At 34.9% G+C, this 22,312-nt stretch overlaps 1 protein-coding gene across 7 annotated transcripts in view; it reads right to left on the reverse strand.

The window, feature by feature from the left end:
* The window catches only part of KCNH8 (potassium voltage-gated channel subfamily H member 8), a 203,674-nt gene that overhangs the window by 77,914 nt on the left and 103,448 nt on the right, over positions 1-22,312 (reverse strand). For all 7 annotated transcript variants that reach the window (XM_049798883.1, XM_049798889.1, XM_049798885.1 and 4 more), the window contains one exon: positions 1,524-1,681. In XM_049798883.1, coding sequence (XP_049654840.1) covers positions 1,524-1,681 — 158 coding nt within the window. The remainder of the gene's footprint in view (positions 1-1,523; positions 1,682-22,312) is intronic.

Consider the following 22,312-nt stretch of genomic DNA (forward strand, 5'->3'; position numbering starts at 1 on the left):
ATTACAGTAACATTTTTAATATTGTGACATTTTAACTGTAAAAATAATTGTTGTATAATACTTTCTTTTTCAGAATTCAGTATGGAAAACATATCAGTCTTCCCAATGGAAAAAAAAAAAAAAAAAAAAGAAAAAAATATCAACTTTGGTATTTTAATTTTCTCCTTGAAAGAAATGACCAGACCTGGTTCATTCAATGAAAAATTCTTAATGGAAATTAAACCAACACAGTCATGCTGTCTGTTTGGTTTTAATGTAAGGGATAAACTGAGATAGTAGTCTATTTAAATAGATTACCCATCAGTTACAAAAAAACCCCAGTGATTGAAGAATGTGGAACTATTAACCATCTGGTTTTGAAAGCTACTGCACTAACATCAGACTGTTGGTTCTTAATGTGACAAATAGAGTGAAAAGGAAGATCATCAAAGGAAATGGAACTAAATGATAAAATCAAACATGATATCTTACATGGGAGGCTTCCTGACTAGTCGTTTTCTATGGTTTTTTTTCTGATATGTGTCTATCCTATCATCTACGTACTTGTCTGTAACTCACATTTAATGAAAATGAGATTGAATGCATCTGTTTACAAAAGATCAAAATTCTGAGAATTAGAAAGTGGACAGCTTAAAACCCTAAGTCTCTTACGTGAGAATTCCACAAAATTGAGAAACCTCTGCCAACATTTTTTTCCAAAATTAAACTTTCTGATTCACAGGGGGAGGGTGTGTTTAGGGTTTGGGGCGTTTGTTTGTTTGCTGTATTTTTGCTTAGTAGATTCTTACTCTATTAAATCTAATAGGGCTATCAGAAGAAAAACCTTTGTCTTAGTATAAGTAAACCAATACAAAGGTAACCCATCACCCATGACTGTGACATCACCTGACATTAGACCCACATTTTTCAAAGCAGCTTAAGCATTTTGTCATTATATTTCTAAAAAAAGATGAGTTGAAACCAAAGTCAAATTAATGACAATTGCAAGTAATAGATGTTAGAACACACAAAAATATGTGATCATGCTGTAATTTTTGCACTAGAATGCCCAGAGGTAAAGAGAAAGAAGAATCCTGGCTGAGTAAAGAATGCTGACCATACTGACCATATCAATGATTTACTTTACCACAGCAACAATTTATGAGTCCTGAAAAATTAAGGATTGAATTTATGCAGCATAAGAGAGCAAAAGCCATAGGGAATTGTATTTGAGTACAGTAAGTATAAATGAAGCTAACATAGACGCAACTGTTTACAAAGGATAATTGAATCAAAAAAATGGTACATATGTGTCTTTCATGACACTCAATCTTGTAATACTTTTAATCAACATGTACAATTAGATTGTATTCCTTCCTTCAGCATCCAATGTGAAAATACATTACAAAGCTGAAAAAGACACAAGGTATTTTAGTTCATTCAGTTTTAGTCTCCAGATCTGGGAAAAAAATGAAACCAAAACAAAATGCCAACAAACCCCCTCTTAAAAAAAGAACAGTTAAAAAAGACAGGTTAGTACTTACCACAGTGACGTTGAAAGCATAAAGAAGATCAAAAGGAAGTGCAGCAATTAAATCAATGATAAACCAGGTAGTCACGTAGTGGATGCAAATAGATCTTGCTTCAAATATAACTTGGCCAGACTTGCTGACGTATGTTGTTCGGAAATTTAAAATAATATCTGCTTGACAAAGAATGAACAGAGTGAGAGACAGAGATTTCTTGATTCCTGGAGACAGCACCAGGAATCCACCATAAGACTGATTGTTTTTCTTATGTGTGGCAAAAAACAGATGAAGAATCTAATAGAGAAACAAATAAAATATATTGGTAAGAGATTCACATACATAGAGTTAAATCAATTGATGCATGAAGTTGTTCTTTGTAAGGAGTAAAAAGAACGTTTAAAACATTTAAACCCCACTGATTTCAAAGGGAGCTCAGATTAAAAAAAAACCTCTACCCACATTGCTCTTTAAACAGTACCAAATGATAGCATTTTTCTTAAAAAATGAGGGTATGATTGCTGTGCATAAAACCTACTCATATTTCTTTTGAGATAAAAAGTTATTAATTACTTTATTTAAAAGGTGTAATTGAAACTTTATTTTAGTGATAACTCACCAGCACAGAGAACAAATGTCATCCTCAAGGATAACCATTTGTTTATCAACAGAAAAGTGCTGAGCTGACTTGAAAAAAAAAGGCTTTTGGGCTATGGTGGAGATCACAAAAGTGATATGAATTGCCTGGTGGCTTGTGCATTTTGTATGTTCCTATCTAACATTCCAGGATGAGTGTCTTTCAATATGAGATATACTTTTGACATGTCTTGCCAAAACACATTAACACTCAAAGAAAAGCTCAGGTCTTGACAACAGAGTCTCGATTATTTTCATGTCCTACAAGACAAAGACTATAATCTGTCCTCGAGCTATGCACCCAGTTTCTAACATTAGTGATAACTACTTGTATAACTTTTACAATGTCAGAAAAGAGTGCAGCCAACCATCAAGGATGGCGTTTTACAGTAAGATAATTAGGTTGCTGCCTTGCAAATTGTAGTGCCTCATGTTGAAGACTATCTCACAGAAGAGAAAAGAAGTGATCCCAAGTGTTAGGAAGACATTCAGAGTATGACTGACTTTTTTCTCATTAAAAAATAACAACTGCAGGGTGATGGTCTTGGCAGTCTGAAAGTCAGCGGACTTTAATATCCAAGTTATGAGAGGCAGCTTTCTAGATACTAGTCCAGTGTGTAACAGACTTGTCAGCTGCGTTATTTGTAATCTAGGTAGCCTATTCTTAAGCGTTACAAGGAGGGAACTGCATTCCTTGTGCCCTCTGCCTCTGTCTATGGCAGCAATGATAGCACTGTTTCCTTTCTGTCTGCTGGATGATGCACAAGAAGAAACACCTTCAGCTGCCTCTTCTACGCACCCCTTTTGTAGGGAGGTGGCAGCAGCAGCTGCTGGGGGCTGGCTCCGCACCATACACAGCATGGAGCATGCAGATGTTTGGGAAGTGTTTGCTGCCCAAACAGGTATTTCTTACAGCCTCTAGGGAAGGGGAGGTAGAAATGCCAAAGGAAAGCAGCTACAGGTGAAATTCAGCCTCTTGCCCACCAGCAGTGTGAAGTTATAAGACGATGATGTCTGCCTTGCAAATGGAAGCAAACATAGAATATAAGTATTTCATAGTTTCAAACTGTTAAAGGGATTTATTTTCGCTTTGGGTGCAGGTATTTCCTTTTCTCACAGCTAGTTTCTTGTGTGCTATGCAAACCTGCTCCAATTCAGCATGTTCCTGGAAAAAAAAAGAAAGCTATGAAGGCCTAAAAATTAAGTGTACCCCAACTTTTGTCCCTTCATAATTAAAACATAATGAACACTAAAAGTACCAGTACTGTAACTTGGTTATAATGCAAATCAAGTTAGAACTAAAAAGAAGGTAGTAGTAGGATTACTAGTGGGAGTAGTAGATTCATCTACTCTTGGTTTTGTAGGCAGTTTCTGGGGCCTGAGAACTTTTCTTCCTGCTATGCACACATGAGAATGAATGCCTAATTTATGCTATACCTTTTATTCTGCATTTTTCATTCAGTGTATGAGAAATGTCTGCAAAGACCAGCATGTATGAACAGACTCCCCTCAGAAAGTAAAATCCAAAGATAGGTTTTCCAGAATATGACACATAAAACATTGCTACCACTACAGCCATAAAAAGAGTAGTAGGTGAGCTTTGTCCAATTTGCAAGATTTTGTACAACCTTGACAGCAAAATGCAAAAATGGGCATTTAGTGGTTTTTCCCCCATGATTTATTTGAAAATCAAAAATTTGAAAACCAAACCCTTGTGCTTATATGGAACATGTACACTGAAAATGGAATAAATAAACATTTATGCAGCTCTCTTTAAATGAGTCAGATTTTATTAGGTTCTAGTTAGGCATTTTTCCCCTTTCCTGAATTTTCCAATTTATCAAGGGCATTGTTTTTCACCTTTTCCTTTGTTTTATCTTTTTTTTTTTTTTATTGTAGTGGGGTTTTTTATGTGTTGTTACTTCTGAATTAAGACAGCTTTGGAAATTACAGTTTTCAGCAATGTTGTTAGTATAATGAGGACAGCCAACACATAGACTTACAATAAAGGAGAGCACTGTAAAGCAGAGCAAGAGAAAAAGTATCTGACTAGGTTCATCTTAACTGAGTAAATCATCTTGATATAAACCAATCTGACGTATTATAAAAGCTCAATGGAAAATGCTGCCTCATTGAGAAGGCATGGATTGCCACTAGTCTGTATTAAAAGAATTTTTCATATCCAGATTTTTATTTTAGAATCTTTTGGTACTAAAAGTACATTACAAATGGAAATTGTTTGACTTTCACTATACCAGGATAGCATTGGAGAGTGATACCTACAGGACTCAAATGCTTAGGGCTAACATCTATGTGTGGACCAGGCAGACCAGTATTTCATACCAACTTTTTTTCATGCCTTATGAACATAAGTACTCAAATAGAGCAGCCACACAATCCATGCAGAAATTGCTGTTGAAATCCTACAACAGAGTTCACACTATTGTTCTTGCAAAGGAGTTTGAAAATTAAATCCATCCACCTACTAACTTCACCCAGTTGCTTACACTTCATTTTAAATAAAATGGAGTAGCTGACACTCAGACCAATTATTGACTTTTATCCAGGTTTCAGCGGGAGGTCTGTTGCAGTCGCTCAGTATCCATGACAGCATTTCCATTTTAAGAACAGCATTATCAAACTTTCTTTCCTTTAGTGTACTTGTAGAGATGCTTTCTTCCATGTTTGCTGTGATGCGCTGCTTACACATTGTGATGATGGAAGCTATGAAGAATTGGAGCTAAAGATCTCTACATTTCTAGGGCACAAGGTGTGAGAATGTTTGCCTAAAGCACTGCCAAAGATTGGTATAATACACTTACAAAAGTGTCAATTTTATCATCTTGTTTAATTCTACTCAGATTTGCATTCAGATACCCATTTTGTAGATTATGTTAGATGATGGTCTGAACCACAAAAGGATCTGAGGAAATCGATAGCTGCTATAAATCAGTCATCTTTCATTATATACACTTATATTTTTTTTCTTTAAACTGAAAAAAACCCCAACCAGGTTTCAAAGTTTCACCTCCCTAGAGTTTTTTTAAAGTTTTTGTAACATAATCAGAGAAGCACTTCCATGATAGATCAGCTTCTATAAAATATTAATTAGATATTCATTCATGTAAGACAAATGTACATTTAATCTATTTCATTGCCATATGCATATTTTTCGTATACATATTCCTCACCCTTAAAGAAAGGATAATTCTGTTGCATATTTTTACAATTTTATGACAAATAAATGTTAATTGCTCTAGTGCTAAAACATTTTTGGTATTTCGTGTACTATTTTCAGGTTCTTCAATGTGGATAGAAGAAATTATTTTTTTGGCTATATTTCATCCTGTCTTTCACTTTTATGGCTGTTCTACTTTGGCAGAGAAACAGGAACAAATGATAAATGTATGCTTTTTTGCAAGGACAACTTATGCCCACAAAAAGAGAGGCAGTTACCCAAAAATATCATCTATTCATATTATGTAGGATGATAAACACAGCATCATAGGTGCCTTCGGTTTCAGACATATACTGGTTGTTCTTATAAGCTCAGCAATAAAAAATCCTAACAGTTTCTAAAAAATAATAACTACCTAACATGGGCTTAGATGTTCTGTGGCAATTTGGAGTAAATTAGTGTTGCAGTCTATTTTAATGAGGAGAGAAAAGTTATCTTTGAACTAAAAATCACTTACAGTTTGGATCTGGAAAACATGACCTTATCATACATTGACACTGTGAAAATATGACATCATCTAAGATATGCACTTGGAAGTGTAAAAAAAACTTTTTTGAAGACCCCAAGTGCTTTATTAACATATATTAATTTTAAGCATGAATTAACATTCAGGAGTTTAAGGAAAAACAATAAGCCTTCCTAGTTAAAAAAAATCCAAAACAAATAAACAAAAAACTTCACAAAATTGTAAGATACAAAATAACCCAGAAAAAGAAACTGAAATGCAGGAAAGATCAGTAACCATCAAAATTACAAGTTTGAAAGTGAGAAGAGAACATAATTGAGTTTAAATGGCTAACAAGACTGAAGAAGTGTATAAAATATTATAGTACACTTGCCTCTTATCTTCTCAAAAGAAGAAAACTAAAACTCTGGTTTTGGAATGAAGTAGAAGATTTATCACTCTAAATGATACTGCAGATGGTACAGAAGCTTATCATATAACAAAGGAGGCATTAGGCATTTGAAGGAGATTTTTGAAGACAAAGTTCCACCTAATATTCTAAGTGGAACTTGCTGAGAGCCACTTTCTGAATTACCAGTATTAACTTCTAATAAGATCTAAGAAAATTGGAGAAATGCCAAGGAAATGGAATTTGCCACAACAATTTTAATAATTTGGGGAGTGGTGAACCACTAAAAGTGGTGCTTCAGAAAACAATAGATTTGCTAATCACAAGAAAAGCAGATCGTTCTGGCATAGATGTTAAACGTGTAGCAATAGCAATAAATGTTAAAGTATAGCTAATACTTTAGCTATACTTTAATTCCTGGGCAGTGCGAAAACAACACACACTCTTTTGCTGACAAAATTATGTCTTTTTGATATAGCTATCAAACTAGTTGATTGCTGCAGAATACTTAGATATGCTCAAGTTATTTCATCCTGTATCTTTTTAATTTGAAGGTTTGCATTAACCAGAATATGAGACACATAAACCAAAAGCCAAACCTGTCTTTCTGCTCAGTTTCAAAATGTTGTTACTATGGGTTTGTTTATAAACAAAATTGTTTCTAGAGGATTCATCTTGGCTGATTGATTCATAGTGATATGGTAGTTTTTGTCAAAGACGACTGATGACTGTGGCCAATCTAAATCCAAACATAAAATGGGTCAAATATCTCCATATGACACGCAAAACACATCTAAGACCCAAGAAGGAAAAAGATATCTGTAGAAGGGGAGATTCTGGCTTGGAAAACAATGACACTAAAAGAGATTTCTAATAGCTAAAAGTGTCAGTATGGGCTTAGTACAAGGCTGTGGCAACACCAAGAATATCACCTGTGAATAGAAAACAGTTCGTGCCTTTGGTGAAAAAACTACAGCCATACAACTCTAGCACCTACACCTCATGACAAATGAAAAGACTGAGAGAAGAATTACAAAAAACTACCTGGACTTCACCTCACTTGATGTTGTAAATTCATCTTTCTTGGTTTACTCAGCTCCAGAATACTAGCAGGAGAACTGACTTTTACTTGTTTTCATCCACTGATAGGCTACTTAGGCAAAATAGGCTACACTGGGCAGACACTGACTTTAGGTAAATTCATTTTGGAAATCAAATGTGGCTTAGCAAATGATGTGATGAACTCCCATCATTTGGATTCACATTAAACAGTCTTATACTGTATAACACAATGTCATATTAAAGATACCTAAGTTATGTTCGAGCACAAAACACATATGTGGACTCAGGTAACTTATGTACACGAGGTGAATATATATATATATGTGTGTATATATATATATATGTAGATGTGCTAGGGAAAAGAAAGGTAGGTTTGCCTGTCATGATCATGCTTTGCAGCATTAAGTTACTCTGGTTTTTCCTTCATTTCATAGCTTTAGGGGGAAAAAAGATTGATCTGCATTTCTCCCTACATGTTCTTTAGGTAGGCTACACTAAGACTGGGCAAAGTAGGATCTTGTCTTCAAGCCTGTTAGCCATTATATGCAAGAAGCTGGGAAGCAATTTTTTCCCCCCACTGATACACTAGTGAGGGCAAAGAGAAGAGGCAGAGAGAGACTCAGCACAGAGAGAGGATCATGTTGGACCATTCCTTTCAGGTATCAGAAAGGATGTCTTTAGGATGTGTTTAGATCAAATGCTCAGTTCTAATGCCAGATCTGGGTCTGGGAAAGAATTACTTCCCGGGTTTCACTGGCAGAAATGTTTTATGCTGTCTTCTGCAGATCAAAGCTAGACAGTCTGCTATGGTCATCTGACGTTTACTAGTTAACCTACCCACTGCTAGTAGTGGATCTATGGTGTTTCTGACAGTTTGATCTCCTCTGTTCCCTCTGTTTTACTCATTAGAGTCAACCCATAGAGTCCCCTAAATTAATGAAATCTTTGAGGGAGTTCTCGTTGTTTTGACACAGTGTTGTTCCTTCAAATTTTTCACGATTTAGTGCAAAGCCTTAACACAAAGTGGTCTAGACACATATCCAAGGCTATCTGGTTCCGTGGACTGAGGTCTTGCAAAGTTTATAATTGGTTCATGCTTTAAGAACTACTGTTTTCATTCAACAACATCCTCAGGCTGAACAGAACATGTAGAATCAGAGATATAAAAATTTTAGATCAGATCACCAAATAGTCTCAGCTGGCCCTGCATTATTAAAGCTACAAAAATGTTCTGAAATTTTCAGTAATACAATTAAGATGTGAAATTAGCATGATTTCATATGCTTCATAATGAGCAAGGGGGTCAGTTCAGCTTCACAGGTGCTTAGTGGAGTTCATTGGTTACTATTCACATTTACAGATCAGTATGGCAGCACCAGCCACACACATAAGTACTTCATGCGAATTTGCTTGATACAGGTAAAAAAGAAAGATAAAGATATTTACATCACTAGTATTTTGAAACTTCCCATTCTCATTTTTCTCAGAAACCTCCAGTGTGTAGTTATCAAAGTTAGAAAATGGATTTTGTTACTTATTGCACATTAGCATTTGTGAAACAACTAAAGCTTTAACAGAAAAGGAGATAAATGCTTGCTTTAAATTCCCCTAAGCCATCGAGCACACCAAGGGCTTATCAATGTGCGTATGGAATTTACTGTTCAAGATTGAAGAGATTAGAGGTTTTTCTGCACAGCACCCCTTTCTGCCTTCTTATCAAAGCAATTTAGGACAACAGCTCCAGATAACATTTATATATATATAAAATTGAATAGGAAATGGTAAGTGCTTCTTTCTGCATCCAACTCATTAGATAAAAATCCAGAGAGAGGTAGGTGAGTGTGATCCATATTTTATTTCTTGACAGCTTTCTGAGCTACACTTGTGTGTAAACAGTTTCTTCATCTGGGCAACCTTATTTACAGCTTAACTGCTGTGTTAAAGTACTTACTGAGAAAGCTGTAAAGGAAACAAACAAAAAAACCCAAACCAAACAGAACTCCTGAGGCAAGAAACTTCTAAAGCACAACGAAATCTTTAACACAAATTTAGAAATGACCATTTCTCCTGAGAAATTTTATTATTTTTAGGAATTACATGTTCCACAGTCTTTTGGGGACTGCTGTTTAAAAAGTAGAAGATTAATTTTTATTTTTTTTTTTAAATAAATGTTTTCATATCATTAAGACTTCAATCAACTAGAAGGGTAATCAAATTGATGCAACAAAGAGTAGTTAAACATCAAAAACTACAATAATCTGTGTACTAGCTTCTACCTACTGATGACACGAATTTATCAAAGAACAATTTGAAATGCAACACAAGCATCAATACTGTAAAGCTTTGGAGAGTCCAGAGAACTCCACAGCATCAAAACTAATGGTTTTCTTTAGTGCTGAATTTGTTTTCCAAATGCCCTGAGAGGAGGTGAGTTTTAACCATTTCCTACAGCATGAAGGGCAACAATTTTACAGATTATGGCTGTAAACCAGGCAAGAGGGACATTTAATCTCTGAGTTGACTGCTAAAGCTTACATGGAGTGACTTCAATATCTTTGGACAATTAGTGGATCCAAAGTTTTCTACAAGAGATATGTTTGAATATATTACCTTTAAGTATGCTCTACCAAGAAAATTCAGCCTGTGCTGAATTCTACTTAAAGCTGTGTTTGATGTGTTTGTCTCGGATTGGGACAAGAACTACAATCTCTTTTCTGTTTCAGCAGCTCTCATAACACAAACAATGAACAAATCATTAATAATAAGCACTATTACTAGAGAAGAAAAAATTCTGAAGTTACCTCACTGCAGTTTTTTTCCATGTAAGATGGAAAACCATCATTTTAAATGATCTTGCAAGCTACATATGTCATGCCACATGCTCAGGAAGGCAGAATAGGGGATGTAAATAACATCTCTGACATGAGCAATGTCATGAAATACTTACCTAAAACTAAAGCAGGACTAACAGCAGAAATTATCAAACTTGTTGACTCACTACATTCTGTGCTGAAACACAGCACATGCATATCTAAAATATCATCTTTATGCTTGATGTAGAGAGGAAGGAAAGGGTGAAGCCTTTCTATTCTTGTCTTTGTTAGGAAAAAGCTGGGTTCTAATTTCAAGCCAGATAATTAAATTTCAGTTAAAATTAGACAGCACAAAGTCAGAGTTCAAGGAAATTAAAACTCAGGATAAAGTCTAAACTATACTATTGACTTTAAGAAAGGCTCTTAAGTCATGTAGAAACTACACGGTGACTTTTTTTCCTATAGATTTTTCTTGTGTTTTAGCATAGATACACCTGTTCTGTTAACAAACACCCATGCATTTTAAGCTACCTCTGACCTGTGTTGCAGACTTTCGCTGCTTCCCCACTTACTGCTGTGCAGATGAGCCTGTGAGCTTAACAGAAGCAAAGTGTGTCAGTCCGCAAAGCAGCAAGTAATTTTGCCGCTTCCAAATGCAAAGGTGACCTTCACCTGGCAGCTCTCAGTAGGGAGTACCCAAGACCTCCAATTTCAACAGGCTTGGAACAAGCAATCCTATCACCCATGCATCCCCCACCTCACCTCCAAAGAGTTAAAGAGAGCTTTTTTCCCCAGCTATTTCAGCTCTAATTTCCACACCCAGGTCAGGCAGAATCACTTCATATTAAGAAAAATTCAACAGCAAATCAGTGGCCAGTCACCCTCAGAAAGACTGCTCTCCTTAGTCTCCCTAGGCTAATCTCATCTCTTACCTCCTTATCCCCTCACCTTCTCTTTTACACGCCAACAGCTTTCACTCTACATCCTCCAGCCCTGCTCTGCTGCTATGTCTGAACACTGGCTATAGGATGCCATTGCTTTCTGCTTTTCCAGTCCTGCTCCTCCTTCTCTCTAGCCTGCGGACTGATCACCTTCCCCTAACAACCCCACACAAGGCAAACCAGAAGCCCTGTTAGGCACCAAGTCCCTCAGATGCATGAAGAGAAAATAAACAGTGACTGACAAATCTCATAAAACCATTTGGTACAATCAACCTCAAACTTAACCTTGATTAAGCCATAGATCCCATGGCTAACTAGTTCAAGCTGCATGGATTCTCTCAGCCTATTATTGCCACTACTGATAAGATATGGGCACACATCCCTTCCAAAAAAAAAAAAAAAAAAAAAAAGAATTCTTGTAAGAAATGTTATATCTCTAAAACTCATACAAGTTACACTGAAAGAAAATGGATTTGTATAAAAACAAACCCAAGTTTTTTCAGCCATGAAAGGATCTGCGTTAAAAAAATATTATCTATATGCAGTTGCAGTTCCTAATATATTTATATATTTTGCTCCAATTAAGCTTCTACACAGTATCCACAGCAGTAAACATCAGAAGTCTGGGACCAACATTACCCTAATGTCTTCCAAGTTTGCAATTACCATGGCTACATGTGTTTGTGATATTTTCATTCTAAATTTCTGAAGCCAATACCATGATCTAACTGAAAAGTGCTAACTTATTCCTTTCCTTATTTGAGTGTTCTAATGTCTTTTACTCAGCTATTTGTGACCATTTTCTTTTTCACAAGCTTCCAGTGTGAAAATCCATGCCCTAGCAATGCTCAGTTCCTATGAAAAGACAACTTATTTCATAGTTGGGCATAAATGAGCTGGGAGCTCTGAGCAAGTCCGTAGGGTTTTGGAACTGTTTGGTGACCTGTCTTGAATTAAACCTCTGTAGGACATGTCACATCCTTTACCAAGCCATCCCTTTCTAGATTTCTGTCATGCTCACATTCACACACAGACACATCCACTCAGTGAGTGGTATGAAAACACCAATTTAAACTGGTGCTGAACAAAGGGAAAAAAAGATGACATTAAAAAAATGGAGGTTCTGCTTAGTGCATAATGCAGGTTACAATCCTAAATGATATAAAAAGATTGAAAACCATAAAGTGAAATTCACCAAATTATCCTATTTATCCTTAAGATGTTTTCCAGAGTAATACCTCTCTTCCAATTTCAAAAGCACAATACGTGTTTTGTATAATCTCAATTTGTAATCCCTGTTAAAGAAAAAAAAAAAAAAAAAAGATAATTCAGAGGTGAAACTTTATCTGGTGGCCAGCTGAACCTCTTTACCCATAAAGAGTATTATTTTACCTGAAGCAGTTGATTTCCAACATTTTTTCCCTTCAGGCTTGATTTTTTTAAAAATAAATCCTGCTGAGATTAGACATGTGATCAACACACAGCATCATAACAATTTAGGATTAGTCAGATGATTCAATAACTGCCCATGGCACATTTCTAGTTTGCAGAAAATTCTAGGTAATATAACTCAGTTTACCTTTCTTTTACTGTGAACTAAATAAAGTTGAAAAATCCTGCACCTTTAGGGCAAACAGTATATATATAAGCAGTAACCAAGGGATTGGGTGATGCATGATTTTTTATTAGACTACAGTAATTCAGTCCTGTGCTTGAGACCTAGATGATTTAGATATATTAACCGCACTGATTTTCAGACCAGACAGTTTCCTACACCACCTCCCTCTCCTAGATCGCATGACTGGCTCTTCTCTTATTTATTTTATTTTTTCATCTTCCTTTATGTGATTTTACATTGATTGTCATTAACTAGCAATGCTTTCTCCAAAGTCCAAGCTCTTTGATCTATCTGATTATTTGAGCTGATGTTATTTAATTATATATAGATAATGGTATTAGAATCTGGCCAGAGAGCTTTTAGGAAAGATTCCAGGAAAAATTAGTGTTATATTTGCTTGAAGAACAATTTATCTGTCCCTGTATAAACTCTTATTTTTTCTATTCTACTGCTGCTATAAACCTAGATGTTCCTAGTAAATCTCCTAGAAACAATTAATTCAAATGGAAGCATGATTTTTCAGCTCAGCATATCCCCTCAAAATGTCTATTAGCAGAATTAGTTTGATGATTTTCTTTTAGATGCTGACATGATAAGGTGAGGGAGATGATATTCATTTTATATAGGAAAAGAAAGTAATGCTTATTTTACACCTGTTGCTTAGGAATCTGGGTTATTATGAAGTCAAATAAAGTTTAAAAGAAAAAAACCCCAACAGAGATTAAGTAATAAAGCCCCTAAAAGTAGGGGGTTCATATAATAAGTATTTAATATATAATAAAATATATACTATATAAATAACATATATATAATAAAATAATAAGTCTTTATAACAGCCTGTCACAGCTGCTGAAGGGAAAACATTTTTTTTCTTTTAAAGATATACCAAATGGTGAACAGATACTGAGTAACAATCAATAAAAACTACAGAAAATTTGACATGAAAATCTAGACCTGGTTGGGAAAGAGAAAGAAATCACTGGTAGCCAAGGTGAAGGAAAATTACAATTTTAGATGTATTAGGAAAGAAATGCTAATCTGCAATTTTAGTTCCTTTGGACAAGTGGCACCCCATTATAAGAGAAGCTATTAGTAATCTTGTAGAAAACCCAGATATATTAAATAAATACTTATCTAATTTTGGAATGGAGCAGCAAAGCGTGGTTGTATCGCATCAGATGTTAAATTACAATCCAGTGTATCCTAACTAAGAATCATCATGTAGTAACTTTTTAAACCAGTAGTACTAAACATTTAACAAGACGTCACTTCTGTAGGTTGATGAAAAAATAGGAAAAAGAAATATGTCATTTACAAGCCATAGATGAGTAGAGTTGTGGATTCTCCTTTCTCTGAAAAAGAGCTGATGCCCTTCAGGAAAACATGTTTTAGCCAAGCACAGTTTATTGGAATTAATATTAATATTTGGATTAAATATAATATCTTACATTTAAGGTTGAACTAGATGGCCAAAATTTTTCTTTTTTATCAGAATCTTTATGAACTGAAACTATGAACAGAACATATGAAACTACATATAACTGAAATCTCAGATGTATTGTGTTGACATAGGTAACAGTGAGAAGAAACCAGACCAAATTTTTTACTGCTAGAAAGTAAAGAAATTAAGTATCCCAAGATACGAAGTGTAGGTCCCAGTGGACTTGCAATCTAAAAAGGAATATCAAAAGCCACCATTGTACCAGCAGGATGGAGCTTTGTTAAGTAGAAAAATTTGTTCACTTCCACAGCTTAAACAGAAAAAGAACTCTTATTGAGGAGCATGATCATTAAAGAAAATTATGTAAAAGGATTAGAATTAGTCCTTAAGCGACAGTATATTTAAAATAGTAAAAACATTTCCCAGTAATGTTTTCTCCTGGCCATTAGCACTTCAGAATATTGTGGGAACAACCCCATTTCTTTTGTGTGGGCAGTCATAGAGGTTGGGAACCTCATTTCAGAGACACGTTACTTCTCCATTCAAAGAGGCTCTTTTTTAGAGGTCTTGTGGCATTAGCTGGATGACTAGCATTCAGATGAACAATAGAAATGTAGTTTAGAGCAGCAAATTCTTAAAATCCTCAATGCAAGGATATCACATTCATGTAATATGATGGACCTGTGAAAAAGAGCTTCTGCTAATGTGGAATGAATATAATTCATAGGCTTTGTTCTGTTAAAGTCACTATTGAATACACTAAGCTGTTTTACCAGTCAAATTTCTCCAGTGAAAAGAGTTTATTTACAATTGAACACCAAGATGCTTGTGACTGTACAGCACACGAGGAGTGGCGCGGTCCCTGTTCTAAGGCAGAGCTATGACGTATGTTCTCAGCCTTGCTCCATCACAGTTTGACATAATGACAATGTTTTTAGTGATTTTAATGGAGCAAGATCTATTCTCAAGTGTGATGGATAGTAACAGAACTGATTCCCAAAATCCATCTGTAACTGACAGACTGATTTGTTCTTCCTTACTGTTTGTTCTTACAGTGTAAGGTAATGGGATACTGAAGACATACCCAAGTGGGAATACTGTTTTATTTGGGTAAGTTATCCATTAATACAAAAACTGAAATCTGAAGGCATTAGTGGCTTGAATGGCTACGATGGTAACAAAAGTCACTCCCTTCAGGAGTGTATAGTATAGTACAGTACAGTACAGTACAGTATAGCATAGTCTGGTCAGTGTTAATGCAGTAGCATGGTATGCTCTACCAAATACCATACTTAGGCTGCTGTACCCATTACTGTGGGAATGCTGGGACACATAGAATGACTAGCACACTAAAGTTCAACCAGAGGTTTTAATCACAACTCTTTACTATGCTGAGAGCCCATGAATTCAAATTCCGATGTCATGAAATTGAACACAAGACCACAAACTTAAAAAATAATAAGTCACATTCTTTTATCTGCTTCCTTGATTATCAGCCTTTTGGGTTCTCTTCTTCAAGTTGCTCTCCTTAACTATGAGGGTGTTAAACAGGGAAGAGCTAATCTTAGTTCTACAGTAGCTGATACACCAGAAAAGCATTACATATTGTGACCTTTACAATAACATACTAAGCACTGGAGATTTTCTTTTTTTATAAACTATGCTCTAACTTTTAAAAACAGGCTGAATCCATTAACATACTGAGTAACTAAAATATATTATATTGACTTTTCTACAAAGGAAGATAGAGACTTTGGAGTCCTGAAATAAAAGCAAAGAACTAAAAATATTACATGGGTAATTTTCTTAATAGAAGCTGCAGAAATATGGCAGAAAGAAGCAATTCCAAAGAGTGAAGAAACATCAGTCATAAAACTTATCTTTTCATTAAATTCAATGTGTGTGAAGCAGATGTCATTGTTAGGTATTCCAAGAACACAGTTCACTTTACACAAATGCTGGAGACAGCAATGAAATGGTCTAACAAGTAAAACGTTCAGTGGGCAATGGCGCAACTGCTTTGTGCATTTAAAATTCTTTGACCAATTCCAAGGGGGAAACCTGAAATATTTTTCTCAGAAATTACCTCATGCAGCTTGACAACAATCCACATAGGGCATTATCCGCAAATCATAAAAAAAAAATATGAAAAAGACCACATGCAAGCTCACAAAAATATGGTAAACTATCAAGCATCTAAGCATTTTCTTGGAAATTACCTAGATGGTTAATTAAAAGAGTTAAATCTTATTGAAAAATATAGTGTTGTTTTACAATCATGTTATAGGATAGTAAACCTAAATACAAACTTTGTCTGATTGTAGCTATAATGCAAGTCAGTCACACTCTGTATAACAGAGTAGTTTTAACTTTCTGTATCTTTTGAATGGAAACATAACAGTGAAAATTACGTACAAAATTACTACTACAGCCTTTCGCAATGTGTGGATTGACTATAGGTGAAACAACTGATTTGTCACACTGCTTTTTTTTTTTACAATGGCACCACATCTTAGACAAAAAGATGAAGAGTCAGTTCTTAAGTGCTCTTAGCACTCTTAAGTGCTCAGAAGCCTGTCACTCCAGTGTTACAAGTCTCATTGTGAAATAGGAAGTAGGAAAGAAAAATAATCTGTCTGAAGAGAACCATTTATGACAACTGAGAAATGGAACAGTGACTATATTTACCAGAAGCATGGATGCAGAATACCTTGGCCCAGCTATAAGCTCTCCCCAGAATAGTAAGGAATTACATATGGTAAATGGTGCGTATTTCAGCTTATACTCATGAGGTTTCTATCATCTTACATGTGCTTTTAAAAAGGCCTTTATCCTGCATAATCCACTTACTTTGTTTTAGTCATTCCTTCACAAAATCTGATTTCAGAATGGAGCTTGTTCAGTAGTTCTTTAAGTACTTGTTTCTTCGATTTTACCTTTAACTTTGATGGTACATGGCATAATACATAAGGATCCCTTCTTGTAACCAGTTCACCAGTAGTTAATATTCATTTTGGCCTCAGGAAAAGCAAGAATGCTCAGTTGAGCAGGTTTTTTAACTGTAAGGTATCTCCCAACTTCAGGTGTAGTAAGCAACATTTTGGGGCAGTGATTTCTTAAAACTTTGGTTGGATCTACAAGCATACATTTTTTCATTCTATGAGAAGCTGGCTAACAATGTGTAACAACGACATCACACCTTTGCAAATGAAGAGAAGGAGTTAGCAAAGCCAATACAAGTCAAATTTTCAGGGTGCCTCCATTATCATAATATTTATCTGCATCTACCTGAAAATACAGATATGTTTCCATGCAAATGATCACTCCTGAATTACTGTGGCTTCTGCTTGTCTCCTCTATGTCCTGGTGGATGTTTCTGTGCTTGGAAACAGCATCTTGTGTACAGATGAGCACCCGTTCTCCTTACAAGGGTATGTAAGGTTGGTATTTGAAAAATTTCTAATAATAAGGTGGTCTTCCCAATTTCAGTTTGATGCTTTGAGTGAGAATCTTTAGGAAATTTATTACCACTTTTCAACATAAACATTTTGTACTGTTTTTTCACATTACTAGGTAATCCACAGTCCATGAACAATTTATTATGACCTTCCCTCCCTAATATTAGGTGTGTCAACAATGTCATGCTATCCAGTTTCATGTTTTGTTCAGAAGTATCCACAGATGAGACCATTTGATGTTCAGAGGTAAATTCCCAGAGATAAATTTCAACCACTCTTTTGGTGTCTACTTGAATTTTAGCATATTAGGGTCTGAAAGAACACTTTCTAAAATATGGTTCAAAACACTGCCATTTCCTTTCAAAATGCAAAGTCCTCTTAGATGTGAGGTCCCCTACACAGAGATATTGTTTTACGTGACCTTCTGTGCACTTGCAAAGATATGAAATGATGATCATTTTAATAATGAAAAAGAACATGAGATAAAAAACAATTCTTCTAACTTAAAGCAAGCTAATAAAACCTATAGCATTTAATGCTATCTCATCTGATTCCAAGAAATTTTGTTTAACATATATTATTTTCAATACGATGTGCACACTTGAATGACTGTGTAAGTCATGAATGACGCTATGAATTTCTACTGGGTTTGCACCATATTTTCAAACTTCTACATATTAAACATCTGAGTCTCAAGGGCTTCATATGATTTAAGACTGTTTTGGAAAGATTTCAAGTCATTTACATTTGTGATAGACACTAATGGGCCAACAAGTGTCTCTAACCTACAGTATCATGCAACACAAATCACAGCTTTAGAACTTCTAAATATGGGGCTTTAAAAAACTGAAATTGCTGATAAAACACTTTGTTAAATAATATTTAACAAGAGAGAGAGATACACATACAAAGAGAAGCAATCTTAGTAACCATGATTAATTTTCTCTCTTGAAAGTGTAAGCCATAGATAAAGTCTTCAGACAAGTGTGGGTGTGGGGAGAGTGGGAGAAAGGATGGGTATGGGATTTTTTCCCCACAGGTAGGCAAAGGAGGACATTGCAGAAAAATCACTTAAAATTACAGTTGCCAGTATGTTTATAAACATACTGTACAACTTTTACAAGTTTATAGCTATAATTAGTACAATTTTATAGCTATAATTAGTGTCTAGGGTTCTCCATCTCCATCTTCCACTAGAAACTGGATGATCCACAAATAGAAAACTAAAATTAAAAGCTAAAGGTCACTTATTTTTACAGCTCTACTCTCTATAGTTGTTTCTGGCCACCTTAGGAGACAAAATACTCCAACACCTTTGATCTTATCCAGCAAATAATGTATTACGATTGCCCTGAAAGCCTATACATATTTTCTCTGAACCATCACATTGACCTCAACTCCTGTTGAAGACATCCTGTTCAAATAGTCCTGTGAGTGAGTCTGAGCATTTAGCAATAAAGTATTGATCATTTTTGCGGTGTTACTTTCTTCAATTAAGGTATTCAATAATGTTTTTAAAATGAAAAAAAAAAAAAAAAGACAAAGACAGACAATATTTGAAAACTAGAATGAAACAGTTCCAGAAAGAAAAGCACTACACTGGATAGTTATGGAAAAGTAAAAGTTATGCAATAAAGAGGTTACTACTAATAAAGTGGAATGAACGTGGAGAGAGATTCTCCCAGCTTTTCTCTCCAAAAGAGAGAAAACTTTACATATGTTATTGAAAAATAACCAAGATCCATTATGCTTCTTAGAAATATTGAAACTTTAGCCTCCCAGACACACCTGCCTACAAATGAAGGACCTAGCTACTGCCTATGCACATCAAGGGGCATAAACTTTGAAGTAAATAGTGCAATAAAGCAGGTAATATCACTCCCCAGCTGAAACACTTTCTAAGATAATTTTTTATGTGTTCGTTTAAATACACTTATGTTAAAAAGTTTTTCTCTCCACATCCTAATATTTTTAGAATACATAAAACAGTAAAAAAAAAATCTAAAACTAAGCTAGTTTTACTCTATCATTGGATAGAGGAAGCAAAAGATTTATTTACAGGGGAATGTTAGAAAAAGTTTTCACACACTACAGAGGAAAAGACATCTAAAGTACACTCAAACATCACATCACACAAGTTATCAAAGCACTAGCATATACAGGTAACATCAAGTGAAACATAATTTTAACTTAATTTGAGAAGCCTTAATTATGTTCCCTCTCCAACCTCTTCCCCAAAGACACCACAAAATGGGCTGTTATTATTATTGTTTATCTTCTGTTTACGCTTTAAAGGCTAAAGCAGTTAAACCTCTAGCTAGATGTGCTCTTTTTGTATAAATAATTTAATTCAGATCAACACACTTATAAGCACCCCAAGTCAGAAGAACACTTCCATATGTATTTTTATCATCCTTAAGCATATGCTGACTCAAAAATTGGATAAGCCTAAAAGATTTTTTTAGCCACTAGATTTATTCAAACCCTTCTGCTTAAAGGAAACCCTTAACCTCTACCCTATTACATCCCTTGAACTGATGTGCAGACATCTCTTTGTTTTATTGTCATATCTTCACTCCCTTTGATAGTACAGCTAAAAACTAAAACCTTAAGTCCAAATAAGAGTTTATGCAAGTTACATGTGTAAAAGGAGTATTATTCTATGTTCTGATAAATCCAAATAAAATCAGAGCAGATAGAGTCTTTTTCTCCAATCCATGATTAAAGGGGTGTGATACCTCAATTTGATTACAGAGCTATAATACAGCTGAAGACCCCATCTCAGACAGATCTCCCCACTGACTTTCTGAGGCAGCAGCATCATAAAAAGAATTTTACTCAACGTTTCTCATTGGCTTTTCTCAGAGCACGTAGATCATCCATCAAAGATGTGCTTGTCAGAGCCACAGTGCAACAATGCCCTGAAACTTATGCTTTAATTTATGTATGCTGTCAATCCTCATATTTTCAATATAGTTACACGTGGTCTGAAACATATTCATTCAACATTTTAACAGACGACAGACCATTTAGAGGGGACTATAAACACAATCTTTTCTTTAAATTCACCGCAGAGATTAAAAGGCAGTATGAGAATGTCCTGAAAATACTCCATAAACCTTTCCCCTGAGTCACAAATTTAAAACTTTAGAAACAATTATTTTGGGGAAAACCGAGCCATTATTGAAACTGTGGAGGAGGAACATTGGTATGTTACAGTACAGTGTTTGTGGTTACCAGTAACATAACTATGCAAAGAAGTATTATCTAGTACTTTATACACTTTTCTTTTAATGTATTTAGTTACAAATATAGTTTGATTTCCTGGATGATAGACCTAAAAGCCTAACCAGAAAAGATGAAGTCAAATTTACACAAAATCTTCTTCCTTTTATTTTTCTTACCCAGCTACTCTATTGATCGTAGGGATACCATTGCTTTTGACTTAGTGATATAAGAAGTCCATATTTCCAGCAAAAGATATAAACAGAAAAGTAGCACTGAGCAGTACACATCTGTTTTGCTTCAGATGAATACTACAGCACATAAATCAGTTAGATACAAATTATCCTCTCCTGCTCAGATTCTAATAAATACATTCATAACACAAACCAGTTATCTATACCGGTGTGGTGTGAAGGATACAACCACGATCAGAATATCACAACCTTGAGCTTACTGTTTTTAGAAAGATGTCCAGGCAGATCAAGTGAAATTATTCCATTTTGTATTCCTTAAAATGGAATGTGGAGTCATTTATGACTGACTAGAGTCATAACCTCACTCTACACAAGACAAAAGATAATCCTTGATGATCTGCATTGAAGAATGTGGGTTTCTTACTGCAGTGCTTGAGTGTCACTGAATGTGAATTGCTTGCATGAACTTGAAAGAGTCCACCGAGATCTAATACTGAGTGTAAAAGGGGGAAAACAGACATTAAATCTAATGAAAAAAACATGTCCAAAGGAGGAAACACAAATATTTATCCATCATAACATCTGATTATTCCATAAGCCACACCAACTACTAGCCTTACTGTCTACAGTAAAGCTGTCAGAGAAATGGAATAAAGTTTTCAAAATTTTCATAAGAAAAACTTCCGTTAAACTAAAGACTCTCTGAGTTGTTGCTTAGTGTTTAAGAAGTTTTCTTCAGTTCTTCTAGAGAAGATGATTACGTTGCTTTTAATACATGAGTTAAGCAACATTTTTTAGGAATAAATAGAGAGAAGCAAGGTAGAAAAGAAGTTTCGAATATGGGGATGATTATATTCTTTTGTTCATTTCCTTTCTCTCTTAGAACTTGTCCTAAGCCTTTTCATATTAAAGAAAGACATACTCAACTTTGCTTATTTCCTAAAAATAATAGCTTCTTGACCTGCATATTATCAACAAATCTGAGGTATGGTTTGTCAGTGTGACAGCACTAAGTGGTATTTTAACAATAAAAACTTGGGGAAAAATCTGTGTGACTATAGTCGGGGATTCTTTTCTATATTCACAAAGAAGTTGAAACAAGATAATACAAAAAAGAAATTGCTTTGCTACAAGGCCACCATTAGAGATGACCTTGTCTTCTTTTTAATTCTTTAAAGGTATAATAATTAAATGGATTATTAAAATAAAATGTTTAGAGAACAGACCAGATGACAAACTGCAACCTCTTAGATTCTATCCCAGTTATCAGTATAGCATATTGATATTGTACATTTGCATTACTGCAGTATGAGTTTTAATCTTATGT

The sequence above is a fragment of the Accipiter gentilis genome, chromosome 4, assembly GCF_929443795.1.
Source record: "Accipiter gentilis chromosome 4, bAccGen1.1, whole genome shotgun sequence".
NCBI classification, from domain to species: Eukaryota; Metazoa; Chordata; class Aves; order Accipitriformes; family Accipitridae; genus Astur; species Astur gentilis.